At 47.1% G+C, this 17,797-nt stretch overlaps 1 protein-coding gene across 1 annotated transcript in view; it reads left to right on the forward strand.

Moving 5' to 3' along the window:
• Positions 1-17,797, forward strand: part of SLC35F1 (solute carrier family 35 member F1) — a 196,799-nt gene that overhangs the window by 132,580 nt on the left and 46,422 nt on the right. The window contains exon 3 of the mRNA XM_035110675.3: positions 15,814-15,941. Coding sequence (XP_034966566.1) covers positions 15,814-15,941 — 128 coding nt within the window. The remainder of the gene's footprint in view (positions 1-15,813; positions 15,942-17,797) is intronic.

Raw genomic sequence — 17,797 nt, forward strand, 5'->3', positions numbered from 1 at the left:
TGTGGGAGCCATTTCTCCTTTGCCTTTCTACACCAAATGCCCACTGATGACTCTTTCCTACACAGCAGCTTGTTTTGCTTTCCTGCTGAATGTCATGAAGTGATTTATGGGAATACCATTAACTGCATCCTTAATAGCTCACCACTGGCTCTTCTTGCAAATTGTAGGGCTGCTTTATCACCCTTGGAAAACATGGCTTCCTACCTATCCATCACTCCACATGCTGTGACATCTGATTCCTCAGCTCTCAACTTATTATGCTTCCTCTGTGCCAGGCAAGGGGCAGCGTTCCTATTTAAACTGTTCTTGATCTAGCAAAATATACATTTGTTGGTGTTAGCTGGGAGAAGGATTGGCAGAATTTAACTGATTTTCTTTCGCTTTTCCTTTCTTGTGTGTACAAACCGCAAGCAAATAGTAGAGCTGGACCATAAAGAAGGCTGATTGCCGAAGAATTGATGCTTTTGAATTATGGTGCTGGAGGAGACTCTTGAGAGTCCCATGGACTGCAAGAAGATCAAACCTATCCATTCTGAAGGAAACCAGCCCTGAGTGCTCACTGGAAGGACAGATTGTGAAGCTGAGGCTCCAATACTTTGGCCACCTCATGAGGAGAGAAGACTCCCTGGAAAAGACCCTGATGTTGGGAAAGATTGAGGGCACAAGGAGAAGGGGATGACAGAGGACGAGATGGTTGGACAGTGTTCTCGAAGCTACCAACATGAGTCTGACCAAACTGTGGGAGGCAGTGGAAGACAGGAGTGCCCGGCATGCTATGGTCCATGGGGTCACGAAGAGTTGGACACGACTAAATGACAGAAGAAGGAGAAGGAGAAGGAGAAGAGCAACAGTAGTTTGAGGCTCAATGCATCAGCTTAGTTATCCACTACTTACACTGTGAAAGCAACACTTTCCCTTTATTTCACTGATGAGCCACACAACAAGAGCCCATAAAATGGAAGGTGCGTTACTGGCCTGTTTCTCAAGTGCTGAGTAATTGCTGAAGCACTGAACTAATTGCACGCTTTCGCCACAGTATAGGCAGGTAAACAGGTGGAGAGAAACCCTGATTCCAGCTGATTTGCATAATGGCGTCTCTAGGACTGTTGTAAAGCATCAGTAATGAATGAAAACTGATGCACCTTGAGCACTTTCTAAGTATGTGATTGCTTGAGCAAAACGAGGGATAATTTGGTTCGCTGATCACACCAGGCAACCCTCTGCCACCCAGATGCTTATAAGAGCAACGTGTGGTGGTGAGGGTCTCATGATTCACTAATGAATGTCTGAATTCCTTTGCTGGTTGATCGAATTCAACTCCAGTTCGAGATTCTCTGAGTATTCACTCTATCACATAACATCTTCCCCCATCCCCACAGCACGCAGACAGCTTGAGCCATTCGGGTTTCTTACACGAAACTGCTTCTGTATCACGCAGGCACCTCTGACATGAGGCCTTTTGGGTTTTGTTGCTCTTTGGGGGTGTCCATGGTGATGTACTAGGTGCCACTGCCAGTCAGTGTAGACAATACCGAGGTAGATAGACTGGTGGTCCTACTCAGGCTGCTTCCAGACTGCAGTTACTTTGCAAATAAAACTCAGTTGCACACCTACAAGTTCAGGCTACACTTGTAAAGTGGATTTCACAGTTTTGTACAATAAGCCTGCTTTTCCCCCCCACCCAACCCCCCCCTCCTGAAATGGGTTTTGAAGTCATTGAGAAATACACTGGGAAGTGTGGGATAACAGTCACTTGGTGCAACTTCAAATAAATTCCCCGCAAATGAATCAGAATGAATGTTCAATAAACGGCGGGCATATATAACCTCCCTGCAGACTTTGTGTACGCAGTTGAAGATGAATGCTCAATAAACTCGTCATCAGGAAGCAACACAGTTTCTGGGGGGGGGGTCCCCGTTGAATACTGGGCTATATGAACAAATAAGCAGCTTCTTATCTTCCTATATAGAAACTTCTTATGTTCCTCTGCTTCCACCTTATATAGTGTTCCCTGCAGAGACATCCTAGAGGATCAAAGAATGATCGGGGGGGGGGGATGGCATTTGCAACCTGGTTTTTGAACTATTGGCACTACTACAACTTTATCATTGGGTACCTTTCAGAGGCCATTTCCAGGCTCTCTCAGTTTCTGGTGCAGGTTTATGCATCTTGATGCAACCCCATCTCTGAAGTCTTTTTCTGGTGCTTCGTTCTCCATTTGTCTTGACATAAAGTACAGAAACTGGTATTGGCATTGTCAGAGGGCCTGGTATGGCTACTCTAGAGTAACGACTCCAGCATGGTCTCTTAAGGCTTTTATTAAGTGCTGACTATTTACAGTGTTCAGAGCAGTAAAAATGCATCCTTAAGGTGAGGTGTCAGAACTCCCGAATGGCGATTGGCGCGTTTTCTTCCAGCACCACAACTTTGGCAGACCCAACCTCTTCCCCCTACGTTTGCGTCGCAATTCGGGAGTTGGGGGGATTGGCCTCCCCCCCGTGCGTCCAACTTCCTGTCCCACCTGAGGCATGGGCTCCACAACCCTGCCTGAGCCTCGGACACCACTTCCTGACTCTCCGCTGGAGGCAGAGCTCTCCTTACTCTCTCCAGCGCTTGGTGATGGGCTGGAACTTAAGATGGGAGGGACTTCCCTGTATCCCTTGTCCCTCACATCCACCCCCCTCCCAGGCTCCTCTCTCCTCCTCCCCAGTGGCTCTCTGCTTGCTGGGGACGAGTGAAATCCCAAGAAGTCTGTGGCATCCGAGCCTGTGGGTGTGAAAATTTCCCCCCAATCCTGCGATCTCTCTCCTTCCCCCTGAGAAGACGGAAATCCCAAGAAGTCAGTGGCATCAGAGCTGGTGGGAGTAAAAATGTTCTGCCAGTCCTCTCCTGCCTCTGACGTCGTTGACCTCGGTGAAACCCACACCTCTTCTTCCGTGTCCTCAAATTCCGCTTCCCATCTCCATGGGGAGCTGCTGCCTGCTATCCCTTCCTCCTGCTCCTCCCCCTCTCCCTCCCTTTCCATGTGCCAGGGCTTGGGCCTGTGGGGGAACAGGGCGTGGAATTCTTCCACTAAAAATTCCTCAGGTACTTCCGTGGCCGGTATCCACTCATTGTGGGATGGCGGAGTGTCCTCCCATGCTATCAGGTACTCCAGTCCTCTCACCCCTCTCCTTGAGTCTAAAATCTCAGTTGCCTCATTGAGCTGTCGGGCGTTTCCCGTCTCCCCCCCTCCCTCTGGAGGCTGATCGCTGTCCCTGAACCTGGTACTTTCCCTGTACGGCGACAGCAGTGATCTATGAAACACTGGGTGCACTCTCATGTCCTCCGGCAGTGCTAGCCTGAAGGCTACCGGGTTGACCTGTTGCGTGACCGTGAAGGGGCCCAGCCTCCTGTGTGCTAACTTTCTGCATCGCCCCCTGGTGGGAAGACCTTCCGAGGATAACCAAACCTTGTCCCCCACCCTTATGACCTCTCCCGGCCGCCTGTGGCGATCTGCCCCCTTCTTATACGCTTCCTTGGCCCTCTCCAAGTGTTCTCTGAGCTGTTGGTGCACCGTCTCCAGGTCCTCTGCCCACTCCTCGGCCTGTGGGCCCTCTTCCTCCTCCTCCCCCTCCCTCTCCGGGAAAGATCTGAGGTCGCGCCCATAGTTGGCCTTAAAGGGCGACACCCCTGTGGAGACGTGCACCGCATTGTTGTAGGCAAATTCTGCCAGTGGCAGGCGATCCACCCAGTCCGTTTGCCTCTGGCTGACGTAACATCTCAGGTACTGCTGCAGAATGGCGTTGACCCGCTCCGCCTGTCCATTGGTCTGCGGGTGCCGAGCCGTCGACAAGCTGACCTCCACCTGCAGGAGGTTCATGAGCCGTCGCCAGAACCTGGAAACAAATTGGCGGCCACGATCCGAAATAACTCTTAAAGGCAATCCATGCAGTCGGAATACGTGGTCCACAAACAGTTTGGCCGTCTCTTCTGCCGAGACCGCCCTGGCACACGGTATAAAGTGGCACATTTTGGACATGAGGTCCACCACCACCAACACTGCGGTCTTGCCCCTGGACGACGGCAGGTCTGTGATGAAGTCCATGGACACTACTTCCCACGGCCTGTGCGGTGTGGCTAATGGCTCCAGCAAACCTGCTGGTGGCGCTCTGACCACCTTTGCTCGCTGGCAGGTGTCACATCCCCTGACATAATCCCGAACATCCTCCCGCACCCCTGGCCACCAGAAGTGTCTCATGACTAGGTGAGTGGTTTTGTCCCTTCCGAAATGACCCGCCGTTGGGTTGTCGTGCATCTGCTTGAGAACCTTACCTCTCAGCTGTTTGGTCGGGAGGTACAGGGCTCCCCTGTAAAAAAGCAAACCCCTCTTCTCCTCAAAGTCTTTGGCCTGCTCCCTCCCCCCTCTCAGGTCTCTGAAGATGCGGGTGGCAAATTCATCCGCTGCCGTCAGTGCTGTGAGTTCTGCCTCGCTCACCACTGCTGCACCGCATGACCATGCAGATGGGGGGAAAACGTGCCTGGGTGCTGGTGGCAACTCCTCCTCCATGTACTCTGGCTTGCGGGAGAGGGCATCCGCCCTGACGTTCTGCTCCCCCGGGATGTAGTGGATGGAGAAGTTGAAGTTCGAGAAGAACTCTGCCCACCGTATCTGCCGCTGGTTGAGCACCCTGGCCGTTCTCCAGAACTCCAGGTTCTTGTGGTCTGTGCACACCTGGATGGGGTGCTTGGCGCCCACCAGGAAGTGTCGCCAGTGCTGGAACGCCGCGTGGATCGCGAGAAGTTCCCTATCAAACACTGTGTAGTTGCGTTCAGGCTGGGTCAGCTTCCTGGAGAAGAAGGCACAGGGTCTCCACTCTCTGTTGGCGTCCAGTTGCAACAGAATCGCTCCCACAGCTTTGTCAGAAGCATCTGTCTCCAGGCGTAGGGGCGCATCCTGCACCACGTGGAACAGGTGCTGGTCTGACGCGAACACCCTCTTGAGGCTTTCGAACGCTGCTTGTGCCTCTGGTGTCCACCTGAACTTCTGCTTGCCTCTCAGGCAGTCGGTGATGGGAGCCGTGACCCGAGAGAAGTTCTGGATGAACTTCCTGTAGAAGTTAGCGAAGCCTAGTAGTCGTTGGGCATCTTTGCGCGTCCTGGGGCTGTGCCAGTCCAGGATGGTCTGCACCTTGTCCTTGTCCATTGCCAGTCCCTTGTCTGACAGCTTGTAGCCCAAGAAGTCCACCTCCTTGGTGTGAAACTTGCACTTCTCCAGCTTCACATACAGGTGGTTGTCCTTCAGGCGCTGCAACACCTCCCTGACATCCTTCACATGCTGCACTGGGTCATTGGAATAGATAAGGATGTCATCCAGAAAGACCAGGCAGTTCTTGAAGAGGAGGGACCCCAGGACGTGGTGCATGAAGGCCTGGAAGCAGGCTGAGCCCCCTTGCAACCCGAAGGGCATCACCAGATATTCAAAAGAGCCCAGAGGCGTGAACATCGTGGTCTTCCATTCATCGCCTTCCCGGATCCTGATCAAGTTGTACGCCCCCCTCAGGTCTAGCTTGGTGAAAATCTTGCCCCTGCGTGCCGCTGTCAGGAGATCATCCACTCTGGGCATGGGGAAAGCCACTGGCTCTGTCACCGAATTCAGCCGTCTAAAATCCACCACCAGGCGGCGCTGTTGCGTGTCTTTCTTGTCCACCCAGAAGACCGGGCTGCCCCCTGCTGCCTTGCTTTCTCTGATGAACCCCCGCTTGAGGTTCTTGTCGATGAAAGCGCGCAGATCCTCCAGTTCCTGGTCTGACATGGCGTACAGCTTGGCTGGGGGTATAGTTGCCCCCGGCACCAGGTTGATCTGGCAGTCAAAAGGCCTGTGTGGGGGTAGGTGGTCGGACTCCGCTTCGCTGAAGACCTCCTGCAGGTCCCAGTACGGCTTGGGTATCGCCTCACCCCCTTTGACGTGCATGGTGGCCACCGTGGCTATCGGAGGCCCCTCCCCTGGTTGGTGCTGCATGCAATGTTCCAGACAAAAGTCCGACCCAAACGTGATGCATCTCTGGTGCCAACTTATGGAAGGGTCGTGGCGCGCCAGCCAGCTCATTCCCAAAACGATGGGGGGGTCTGAGATGGTCGTGACGTTGAAAGCCAGTGTCTCTGAGTGCCTTCCCACCGTCATTCTCATGGGGGGGGTTTGATGAGTGATGGCCCCTCCCAGCAACTCTCTGCCATCAATGGTGGCCACATGCAGGGGAAAATCCAGCTGCAGAAGTTGGATTTGGTGCTCTTCTGCAAAGTTTCTCGAGAAGAAGTTGGCAGATGCCCCACTGTCAATTAAGGCGAGGACTGACAGGGGGTAGCCATTTGGGAGCGTCAGCGTGACTTCTAGAACCACTCCTGCTCTGGGAGGGGTGGGCTGGCTCTGCTCCTCTCTGTGCGGGTGGGCGGGCTGGGGCTGTTCACTGCTGACTGTGCCTGGCTGCTGCCCCTTGTCTCCTGCAGCCAGGCTGTCTCGTTTCCCTGCTGTGGTGCTACGTCAGTGGGGGAAGGTACAACCGTTCCCGCCTTTCCTTGCCACTCCCTGCGATGAGGGCAGTCTCTGACGCGATGCCGGGGGGAGTTGCAGAGAAAGCAATTCCCTCCTCTTCCCTCCTTGCGTTTTGGCGCCGCCGGGGTTTGAAAAGCCCGCGCGCGCGCTCCCCCGATCTCCATCGGTTCCGGCTCTGGGCTTGGTCTGGGCGGGTCTGGGGGCGGTCCCTGGGGTGGGTTTTGGTGATGTGGTCTGTCCTGAGAGCGTGGGAACCAAGGTTTTGCTGCGCGCGTCGCTTGTTTGTCATACCATCTGGATTCCTGCCTCACCCCCACCGCTAGCGCCGCTTTGCTGAGCTGATCCATAGTCTGCGGTCTAGGACCTCTTGCCAGCTCATCCTTAACGTCTGCATGCAAACCTAGGTAGAAGGCTGATTTCACTGGCTCACTGTTCAGATCCCACCCTAGTTTGTGCACCAGCATGGTGAATTTCGCCCAGTAGTCTCTAACTGTCGATTTTCCTTGTGTTAGGTCATGAAGCTCCTGTTTAGTGGCCTCCATTTCACTGTCGCTAGCGTACATTAATTTTAAAGCTTCTAGAAATAAAGTTGCGTTCTTCATGCAAGGATTTTTTTGCGCGATGAGCGGTCTTACCCATTCCCGGGCGGCCCCCGTCAAATGCTCTATGATAAAGTAGACTCTGTGCGCGTCATCTGGGAATTCTGCTGCATGCAATTCCAGCGCATAATTTATCTCAGTCTCGAATCCGAGGTACTCCCTCGGGTCTCCGCTGAACTTGGTGACTAGGCTCTGTCCCCTTCTCACTTGGACTAGCTGCGGCTGGGGTGCCCCCCCACCTCTAGCGGCTTTCTCCTCTTCCAACTTTTTCTGCAGGTCTAATACCATCACCCTTAGCTGTTTCTCAGTCTCCTCTTTTGTCCTCACCTGGTCCACCAGCTTGTTCAGCTCCTCCTGCGCCCCTCGCGCTTCCTCCTGAGCGGCATGCAATTGCTGCTGTGCGTGCGCTGTGAGGGTCTGTAGCTCCTGCTTCGCTGCTTCAGCCTCCAGCCTCCAATGCTCAGCCTCTTGAGCGCTCATCGCTGCACTCCAAAGTAGCCAAAAAAGATTCGGGAGTTGCTGTCAGAGGGCCTGGTATGGCTACTCTAGAGTAACGACTCCAGCATGGTCTCTTAAGGCTTTTATTAAGTGCTGACTATTTACAGTGTTCAGAGCAGTAAAAATGCATCCTTAAGGTGAGGTGTCAGAACTCCCGAATGGCGATTGGCGCGTTTTCTTCCAGCACCACAACTTTGGCAGACCCAACCTCTTCCCCCTACGTTTGCGTCGCAATTCGGGAGTTGGGGGGATTGGCCTCCCCCCCGTGCGTCCAACTTCCTGTCCCACCTGAGGCATGGGCTCCACAACCCTGCCTGAGCCTCGGACACCACTTCCTGACTCTCCGCTGGAGGCAGAGCTCTCCTTACTCTCTCCAGCGCTTGGTGATGGGCTGGAACTTAAGATGGGAGGGACTTCCCTGTATCCCTTGTCCCTCACAGGCATCTTAAACATTTTCGAGGCTTTTTGTTTTCCTAGCACCGTTCAAAGACATCTTTATTTCTACCTTCTTTATTTTTGATGTCAACCTATTAATTTTTTTAATTGTTCCTCTTTATTCTTTCTGTTTTCAGCCTGTTGCAATTTCACTTATGCTTATGCTGTGTGAAAATGTATTCTTCGCTATACATGCTTCATGACTTTATACTCCCTGCTACCAGGAGCTTCATGAGAAAGAAAGCAGGACAGGAATCACACAACACGATTACAGTTTGTTCACACCGTCATCCACATTTATTTTGCTACACCCATGTTTCTTTGTCTTTTCTAGCTTGTCAAAACAGTTTATCCTTTGGCTTTCGCTCTGTGTCAAGCGCATGTTCCCTCAGTGCTACTGTATGTCACAGTCCTGTATAATCAAATATAATCAAATGCTATCAGATATATTTAATTGTCTGACACTCCTACAAACAGTGGTAAAAGATCAGAAATATGCAAATGTTAAAACAACAGCAAACTGTTCTTATCCTTTGTGTTGGCACAGTTCCTTCCTCTTAAACAACAGGAGTGATAGCAACAGGTCGAGACGTCATCCAAACATATAGCAGCCAAATACGACATGCAACTCCCTCCTCATTCTTGGGGACAGAGGAGAAAAGGAGACGGAAACAATGGAACTGGCAGGTTGCTGGGGGTCTGTTGCAGTCTCAGCCTCCTCCTTCTCCTCAGCTGCTCAGTCTCACTTAAACCTGTTGCTTGCTCAGCCTCCAACCTGTCTGCCCTTCTTCGTCCTCTGTCCTCTCTTCTGTATCCCACCACCATATTTCTGGCTTGGAGCCTTCCTACTCTGACGCTTCCCTGACTGTAACCTCCCGCCAGTCCTCCTTTGATGCTTCTCTGAGGGACTTTCCAGCTGTCGCCTTCCACCATTCTTTGTCGTCTAGCCAGTTGCTGACATGTGGTTGTATTTGGAAGCACTGCATTAAGATTCTGTCTCTAGAAAGGCAGTGTGGAATTGGGGAACTTGGGATAAAAGCAGCACGGGACATGACAGTGTGGGAGCCATAAGAAGACTTAAGAACATAAGAAGTGCCTGCTGGATCAGGCCAAGGGCCCATCTAGTCCAGCATCCTGTTCTCACAGTGGCTGTTCTCACAGGAAACCCACAAGCAGGATTTGAGCATATGAGCACTCTCTACCCTCCTGTGGTTTCCAGCAACTGGTATTCAGAAGCATCACTGCTTCTAACTGTGGAGGCAGAGCAGAGCCCTCAAAGCTAGTAGCCATTCAGAGCTTTATCCTCCCATGAGTTTGTCTAATCGAGGCATAGGAAAACTCGGCCCTCCAGATGTTTTGGGACTACAACTCCCATCATCCCTAGCTAACAGGACCCAGTGGTCAGGGATGATGGGAGTTGTAGTCTGAAAACATCTGGAGGCTCAAGTTTGCCTGTGCCTGGTCAAATCTGCTGTTCGAAGTATAGTTCTATCGCCACACACTTTTCTAAAGACCTGCCTGTGTCAATGACCTGTACACAGGACTCTCATTTTAAAATACATTTGTAATGAATGAATGGATGCCTACCCCCCCCCCCCCCCCGTTTGTATCTACCAAAATGATTTCCTCTATTGGAGAATTTGATCTTGGCTATTACCTTGGGGGCAGTGAGTGAGGAAGCAGGAGAGAACAAAGCTCCGTTGTGCCCTGTCAGTAATCAAGATGTTTTATCAAATTACGAGAGGCTAGAAGGCAAAAGCCTTGAAAAGAAAGCCGATGTCTGCTTTTATTCTGGCAAAGAAAGATCCACGGCAAAACTGAAGTTGCTTTGATTCTATTTGTTCCATTTTCTTTCCTTTCCCAAGTGGTGGAAGCAAAATATGGCACAGTGGAACATCAGAACGGCATTAAAAAGTAATGAATTCATGAAGTATAATATACGGAAGTGTTCGAGAAAGCAGAAGAAGAGAATAGCCACAAGGGAATTATTTTTATTTATCCACATAAATTAATAGACACATTGTGCTTTCCTGTGTTCAGTAAAACAAACAGCACTTATTTGTTGTTACACAATCGTTAAATCTGGAGCGGAAGACTCTCCCAGGCTAAAATCAGAGTTCGGGTGACATATGAGCTAGGGATAAAGCATCCCCAAAACTCATTCTGGGCATATGGCCACCTCCCTCTCAATGAGCACCATGGAAGGTTTTCCACCAATAATCTTCACAAAAGCACTGCTCAGGTTCAGTCACCTGAGGACAAGGTTGAAGGAATGACCTCACATCCACTCATTGGATGATATTTGATGAAGCTTTACTCAGATGAGTCCCATTGAAATTAATGAACACGGCACCTTAGGTCTATTAAATTCAGTAGTACTTCTCTGAGTAAACCATAGGTGACTACCAGCCACAGTTGTTAGCCCTGACTAGTACAGGTGGTCTTTCCAAAGAGCTTGTATTAACACAGTCTGTATGGACATAGGCTTTCTCTGGACAGTTGCAGATCATACCTGTGCAAGGGAAATGATCACCCTAGTTGTTGAGCTTTTTTTGGCAAATCAAGAAGGGCTCAACAACAATTAGCCTCCAATTTCACAGGCAGGAAGTAGTGCTGCAAACTCAGTAAACTGCCGCCCGCAAGCTTCCCTGCCACCCAGAATCCCAACCCCCAGTGCATAGCAGCCACTGTGCCGCACTACAGAACCCCATGGCGCCCTACCAACCCCGGCTACCTATGCTACTGAGACTGCGTGTATTTTGCAGATGTATTCTGCAACATTTGATTGATGCAATAATAGTGTGTTAGTTGTGGAATCAGAATTAAGGGGAAATGGTATTTTAAAAACGCACTGTTCTGTATTATAATAAATAGGTATCTACCATAAATGCTCTGATAATATATCCTTAATAGGCCAAATTCCATGTATCGTATACCACATGCTGAAATATTCTGCATAGGATTTGTCCTATTAATTCTTTTTTTGTGCCTATTAATGCTTTTTCACTACAGCTGTTTTGCAGGATGTTAGTTTGCCAAAAGAAGTGATAAATCCATTCTTCAGCATCCACCACACCTCTGCATAACTCTTCCTTGCAGCTTCCTTTAACGTTACCTCTTTTTTTGGGTTCTGCGGAGACTTACTGCTAAACTGACTCCTTGTGGTTTGTTAATGTGATGAGTCTGAATGGGTCAGTTTCCCATTTGGCATTTGTGCAAATAACTGCTTCGAATGAATGTACAGTGTTATTTCAGTAGGGCAGACCAAGAAAGACAAAAGAGAAGGATGGAGGCAGAGTGGTGAAAATGTAAATGTCAGATAAATGCATAGCTGATTTCATTTCCATCATAGTCTCAGCACCCACCATCTATGCAGTTAAGGCTGGCAGATGTCACGACCGTTGATTCATTTTTAGCGCTAACTTACTTCAGCTTGGTTTGATTGAACAGCACTAAAACAGAGTGATATATGCTCAGAAAAAGTAGCTGGTGATGATAGCAAAACTGTCAGGGGATTTCTTCAGAGATATTTATGGCCTTTTCATCAAGTCATGATGAAAAGAGCAAGTAGCTGGGATGGTTCTGGGATGAGATTTTTGTTGGGAGGGGATGGGAATGGAGAAACCTTTAAAAAAAACACATTCCCAAAATAGCATTATTGGGTGTACAATGGAGACAACCAAGGGTTATTATATAAACATTTAATTGGTGACTTATTAAGGGCAGGTAAAATCTTGATAGCTAGAAATTGGATAGAATCTAAGGGTTTAAATGTATTAAAATGTGTGTGATTTGGGACATAGCACTTTCGGAAAAACTGAAGCAAAAACTTTGTGTAGACAGAGGGAAAAATAAGAGAGAGAGAGAGAGACTTTTATGGTGGGCTGTTGGCCGTTCAACCAGCACATGATCAAAGACTCTACAGGGCAAACAATACCTTCCACATTCTGTAATATACATTTGTGCTAACATCTTCCTCTATATTGACACCAGCAACTTTCAGACTCTGTCCATTTCAGTGCTTATATGAATGTTAGTAATATTATTTAGATCTGAACTATGCCTTCAGGTTGGGTAAAAGGGGGTATGGGGGTGTTCAGTTTTTCAGTTTTTATTTCTTTACAATACAGTATGTAAGAATTAAGTTAATAAATGAAATGTTGAAAGGAGGGAGGGACTCATCTTCCCAAAATATTTGTGGGGGAAACTTAATTGAATTTTCATAGCATTAGAATAATATGTCTTGGGCCACTGACATTGCGGTTTTCACGAAGATCTATTCCTGGAGCTGTTGGCAGATGCTTATAAGTACTTATGTAATGAAATTGTGTTTAGGGTTTGAACATGGAGGCGAGAGAGGAGGCGATCACTTGGAGTATGGTGTGTTAAGGCAAGGAGGGGAGGGTTGTGAAGAGAACTTTGATGGCCAACTGGGGTAGGTGAGGATTTTGATGGTTGACAGCTGGGTGAGAGGTTATCTGGGTGGGAGTACATTTAGGAGATTACTTTAACTAATTGCATTCATCCCAGAATTCATTTTTTTTTAGTTAATTTAGTTCCCATTGTTCCTCAGATAAATACTCTCGTCCGTGGTTAGCCCTTAGTTTATCAGTGAAACCCATGATTAACAGATTTGAATACATGCTTTGATACCTGCACCTACCTGTTGGCACAATAAGTCTGTTAACACTTAACTTTCTGCTATTACTGGTATATCCAACAATGTACACTTATTCTAAGTCTGCTGAAAAGGAAGCTGTGATTGACAACAGTGATCTGAACAAGCTACCTGAACCTTTCACACCCACACGCAAAAAAAAAAGTCCTATACGTTTATGAGATATAATAGTTTTCAGTAAGTAACCTGGAGCCTCCTGGTGTTTTTGACCACACTTTCCAGCCACAGCCAGCATGGCAAAGGCTGCAAATCACCTGTTTCTCAGTTCTATGTGTTCCTGAATGCAAGACCAAGGACACAAATTCATGTACTGTGGCACCATATGCTACATACATTTTAATATTGCCTCTGCTTTTCATTATTCAGTCAGGATCCTAAAGTTAATAGTATGTTAGGGATGAAATATTACTTAGTTAGCAAGCATGATCCAGCCACTTACATAAAGGTGAAACTCGGAAAATTAGAATATCGTCAAAAAGTGCATTTATTTCAGTAATGCAACTTATTTTCTTTTTCTTTTAATTTTTACAAATGCTTTCTTTTGGAAATTCCACAGTAATAAAACAAATAGTTACAATAATACAAAAATGAACATCGCTATTACATTTATATAATAATAAATTTTTATTTATACCCCTCCCCAGTCAAAGCCGGACTCAGGGCGGCTGACACAGTAAAATTACATTCATTAATTACATTCCATTTATAACTGACCTGCCTAACGACAAATAATTACAATTACAACAAATAGATGCATGACATGCAAAGCAAGATATGTCAAGCCTTTATCTCATATATTGGTTTCACCTTTTAAGTTCCGATACTGAAATAAATGCACTTTTTGACAATATTTTAATTTTCCGAGTTTCACCTGTAGTTCCATTGGAGGTTCCTTTGTTTAGTGTTGTTGGCACTGTAAGCAACCCATGTACATCACCTGACTTAGATGCTGCTGCTTGTGACTATGCTTGCTTTTATAGTAAAGGGATAATTTCTATCTCATCAAAAGGCTAATTAGAAAGCAAGGATCAGCTTTGGGCAGGCTTTGAGAACTGTTCAAAATCCCGCGGCGTTCTGTGACAACCCATACATGCCACTGGCTCTCGTACACTCCATTGAAATCATAACTACAAGCCTGCCTCAGTTGATTCACCATGGCCAATGTTTTAAGAGGCAATGTTTCATAGTATTGTTAATCTTCCCTAAGTATTCTCCACCCACTCACTCACTTGAGCTTTTAAAATGAATCTGTCCATTTCCCTTGCTTTGTTTTTCAGTACTGCAACAGTGTTTTATATATAGTCACATTGGTCTGGCAAATCTGGAGAGAAGGTTTTTAAACTACCTGCAGGTTATGCATCACCTTTAATAGGCTAAATCAGGCATCCCCAAACTTCGGCCCTCCAGATGTTTTGGACTACAATTCCCATCTTCCCCGACCACTGGTCCTGTTACCTGGGGATCATGGGAGTCGTAGGCCAAAACATCTGGAGGGCCACAGTTTGGGGATGCCTGGGCTAAATCCACAAATGCTTCTGGGAAGTACATCCCTTAATTATAATCAATAAGCAAATCCAGGTGAAGGTTCCTTGCCTGTGAGCACTGTGAAGTCCTATGAATGCTTTTTTGGAAGTAAACCTCATTGAACGCAGTAAAACCGGTTGCCAGATTAACCATACCTAAGCAGAGTATGTCATGGATGATTAGCTGAGATTCCTGCATTGCGAGGGTTTGGACTAGATGACCCCCAGGGTCCCTACCAACTCTACAATTCTATGATTCTGTGATTCTTCTCAAATCTACAGAAAATCAAGTGTATTGTATATTTCAAATATAACATGCTATACAAGAAAAGAATGCTTTTATGGTCTTTTAGAGAATAAAGGTTAATGGAATTATATGACAATATAGCAAAACAGGCTGGTTCATTCCAGCGCCTTTATTTTTAAAGAAATATCAGTTGAATCATTTGGAAAGATTTCTCTGGACATAGTACTTAATGTAAGCATTGTTGCAGCTCCCACTGCTTCTTTTCTTCATTTTGGGAGGAGGAAACAGTGCCTGTTTTTAATTTTGCAATCTCATTGTAGTACGTAGAACAGGACATAATTAGAATGCAACCTTTACACTTCTAATTGGAAACATTCTGATTCTATTAACTATTGAGAAGGCGGGTGATATTTGCTAATGAACAAATTGCCATTTGAATCACACAATTGGTTTAGGCAATCTGTAAATTGTGAAAGGCCAGTGAAATATGCTCCAGCTTCCTTTTAGTGCTTGCACAATATTTCCACCAGTTACTCTGCAAGGCTAGATGTTGTTCCAGTAGTGGAGAAGAGGAATTTTATCCTGAATGTTCAAGTTGGTTTAAGAATCTCCATCTGCAGCAATAGCATATTGTCCATACTGTAACCCTCATGAAATCCTGCTAGATCAGAGGAACAAGGAGGGAGCTTGATACCCAAACTCTGGCTGCATGTTCATTTTCTTTTGTATCAGACATAATAATAATCCCTGGCCTAGCATTAAGACAATTTAACCTCTAGGAAACTGTAAATTTAATAAGTTGTCCTTGTTGTACTGGCAGTCTTCACAAAGTGGAAATCAGGGATTGTGTGATTGATAGGATTCCTCTGCAAGGACATTGAAGAACAATTCTAGCTTTGCACAAAATTGATTCTTGGAAGCAGAGTTACCAGTTATGCAAGAAGAAGGGAGGAAATCCACCTCATTGTGTGTATGTGACCCTCCTGAGCGAGTCCAGTGTGTTTGACTTGATATTGTACAGATGTTATCCTAGCCACAAGATTAACAGGAGGTGAAGGGGCAAGTGAAAAGGCAACTGAGATACTTTTTATTTATTTTTAGCTTAGCCTCAGTGGCTCTCAGTAAGGAATATTTAATTTACTTGTATGTAAATGAGCAGGAGCTTCTTCGACCTTCCCCGGTCATTAGTAATCCTATGTAGCACCTTCTGCAGCAGTTCCGTATGAAACCCAGTGGATTATTGCCATGGCTATAAATCTAATCCTTTTAAAACTCTTTTCCCCCTTCCTGTCCCAATGCAGGAGAAGAAAACTTGCTGGCAATCTTGAAACGAAGATGGTGGAAGTACATGATCCTGGGGATAATAGATATAGAAGCAAATTACCTGGTAGTTAAAGCTTATCAGTATACCACTTTTACTAGTGTACAGGTAAGATCTTCAATCATTGCTACTTTTCTTGCATTCTCTTACGCTTCTTCTCAGGCTTCCCTCCACCCAGTTGGTCAATGTGTGGAAAGGAGCAAGGATGTGCCCACTAGACCTATTATGACTCTGCTTGGGGTCACCATTCCTGCTCCTTCACACATTGGGCAGAAATGGGCACTACATGCATGTGATGGGGAACATGGTTGTGCAAGAGGTCCTGACTGTGCATACAAGCTCTATGTATGTAAAGCTGAAAGCACATTCTCACCTAGTCTGTAGTTGAAGATGGGACTGGGAACCCCACATAGAGATTGGAGGAGGGCCAGTAGCTGCAATCATGCTCCCCTCAACGCATTCATTGAACACATGGAGGGGAGCATGAGATATCAGTTGTAGGTGGTAGTCCGCTTCTACCCAAATCCATGTGAATTAGGGGATGTGACACTGAAGTCACAGTTTTGCAGAACATCATGTTGTGTCAAGAGGCCTGAGATTCTTAGAAATAAGAACCAGGACTCAGACTGTGCTTATTAGTTGGTTTATTTATGAATTGCTTCCTTGCTTACAGTTGTATGCAGACTGGTGTTCTTCCATCCATAATTTCTCCTTTTCCCTGCCTGCCTACTGCAAGTCCTGGTTTGGACTAGTCCAGGCATGTCAAACCTGCAGCCCTCCAGATGTTTTGGACTACAATTCCCATCTTCCCCAACCACTGGTCCTGCTAGCTAGGGATCATGGGAGTTGTAGGCCAAAACATCTGGAGGGCCGCAGGTTTGACATGCCTGGACTAGTCTATCCCTAGCCCAGAGCTGTCTGGTATGGATCATGGAATTGATATTCCAAAAACATTACATATCATTCTGGAAAACAAAGCCATCGTGTACATGGCAGTCACTGGGAAGTCACGTGGCAAGAAGTTGGGTGGGGAGATTTGCTACCTTCCTACAAGCAAGTGAGGTAGTAGAGAACAGTAAGGTTAGCTAGATAGAAGAACTGCATAAAACTGCACAAGAGTTACAGAGCTTTTTCATTTGATTCCTTCAGTTGTATCAAATAATGCCTTCCTTCCCTTCTTTAAGAAGACCTTCAAATGCTGAAACCCCACAGCTTCATCTCCAGCAGAAAGGTCACTGAAACTGCCCCTTTTGTCTGGTGTATTTAGCCGAGCCTGATTCACACAAGAACTGGGCCAATTGAGTTGCCACAGGAACCCTCTGAAACAGCTGTTTGTGTGGAGGAACTCCTTCAAAGGATTTCATCCATGTCAGTATGGACTCTTGGGAGAGGTTGCAATCTGATGAACTGCAGGCAAAATGGCTTCATGTCTACAGCTTCTTAGGCAGGGCAGTGCCTACAGAATTGCATCAGAACTGACAGGCGATGTTAGGTCCTTGCGTCAGTAAACCCAGGCAGGGCCTTGCAGCAAAAGGAATATACATGAATCTCTGGAATATGTGGGAGGGCGACCAAGGTTTCGTTTTGGCTTTAACACAGAAACTGCCCCTATCACCTTATATGATGACCTCAGTTAGGAGACAGACATGGGCATTGTGCTCCTTGAGCTCTCAGCTGCTTTCAATACCATCAACCACTGCAACCTCCTGGTGAGGCTATCCAAGTTGGGGATGGGTGACACTGCTTTGCAGTGGTTCCAGTCCTACTTGTATGGTCATCTTCAGCAGGTGATGCTTGTGGAGTGTTTTTTGGCATCATAGGGCCTTCAATTGGGGGGGGGGTCCTTCGGGGTTCAGGTCTATCACCATATTGTTTCATATCTATATGAAGCCACTGAGTGGGAGTCATCTGGAGTTTCAGAGTGTGTTGTCAGCAGTATGCTGATGACACACCACTCTATTTCT

Source organism: Zootoca vivipara, chromosome 3 (genome assembly GCF_965207765.1).
Source record: "Zootoca vivipara chromosome 3, rZooViv2.hap1.1, whole genome shotgun sequence".
Classification (NCBI taxonomy): domain Eukaryota; kingdom Metazoa; phylum Chordata; class Lepidosauria; order Squamata; family Lacertidae; genus Zootoca; species Zootoca vivipara.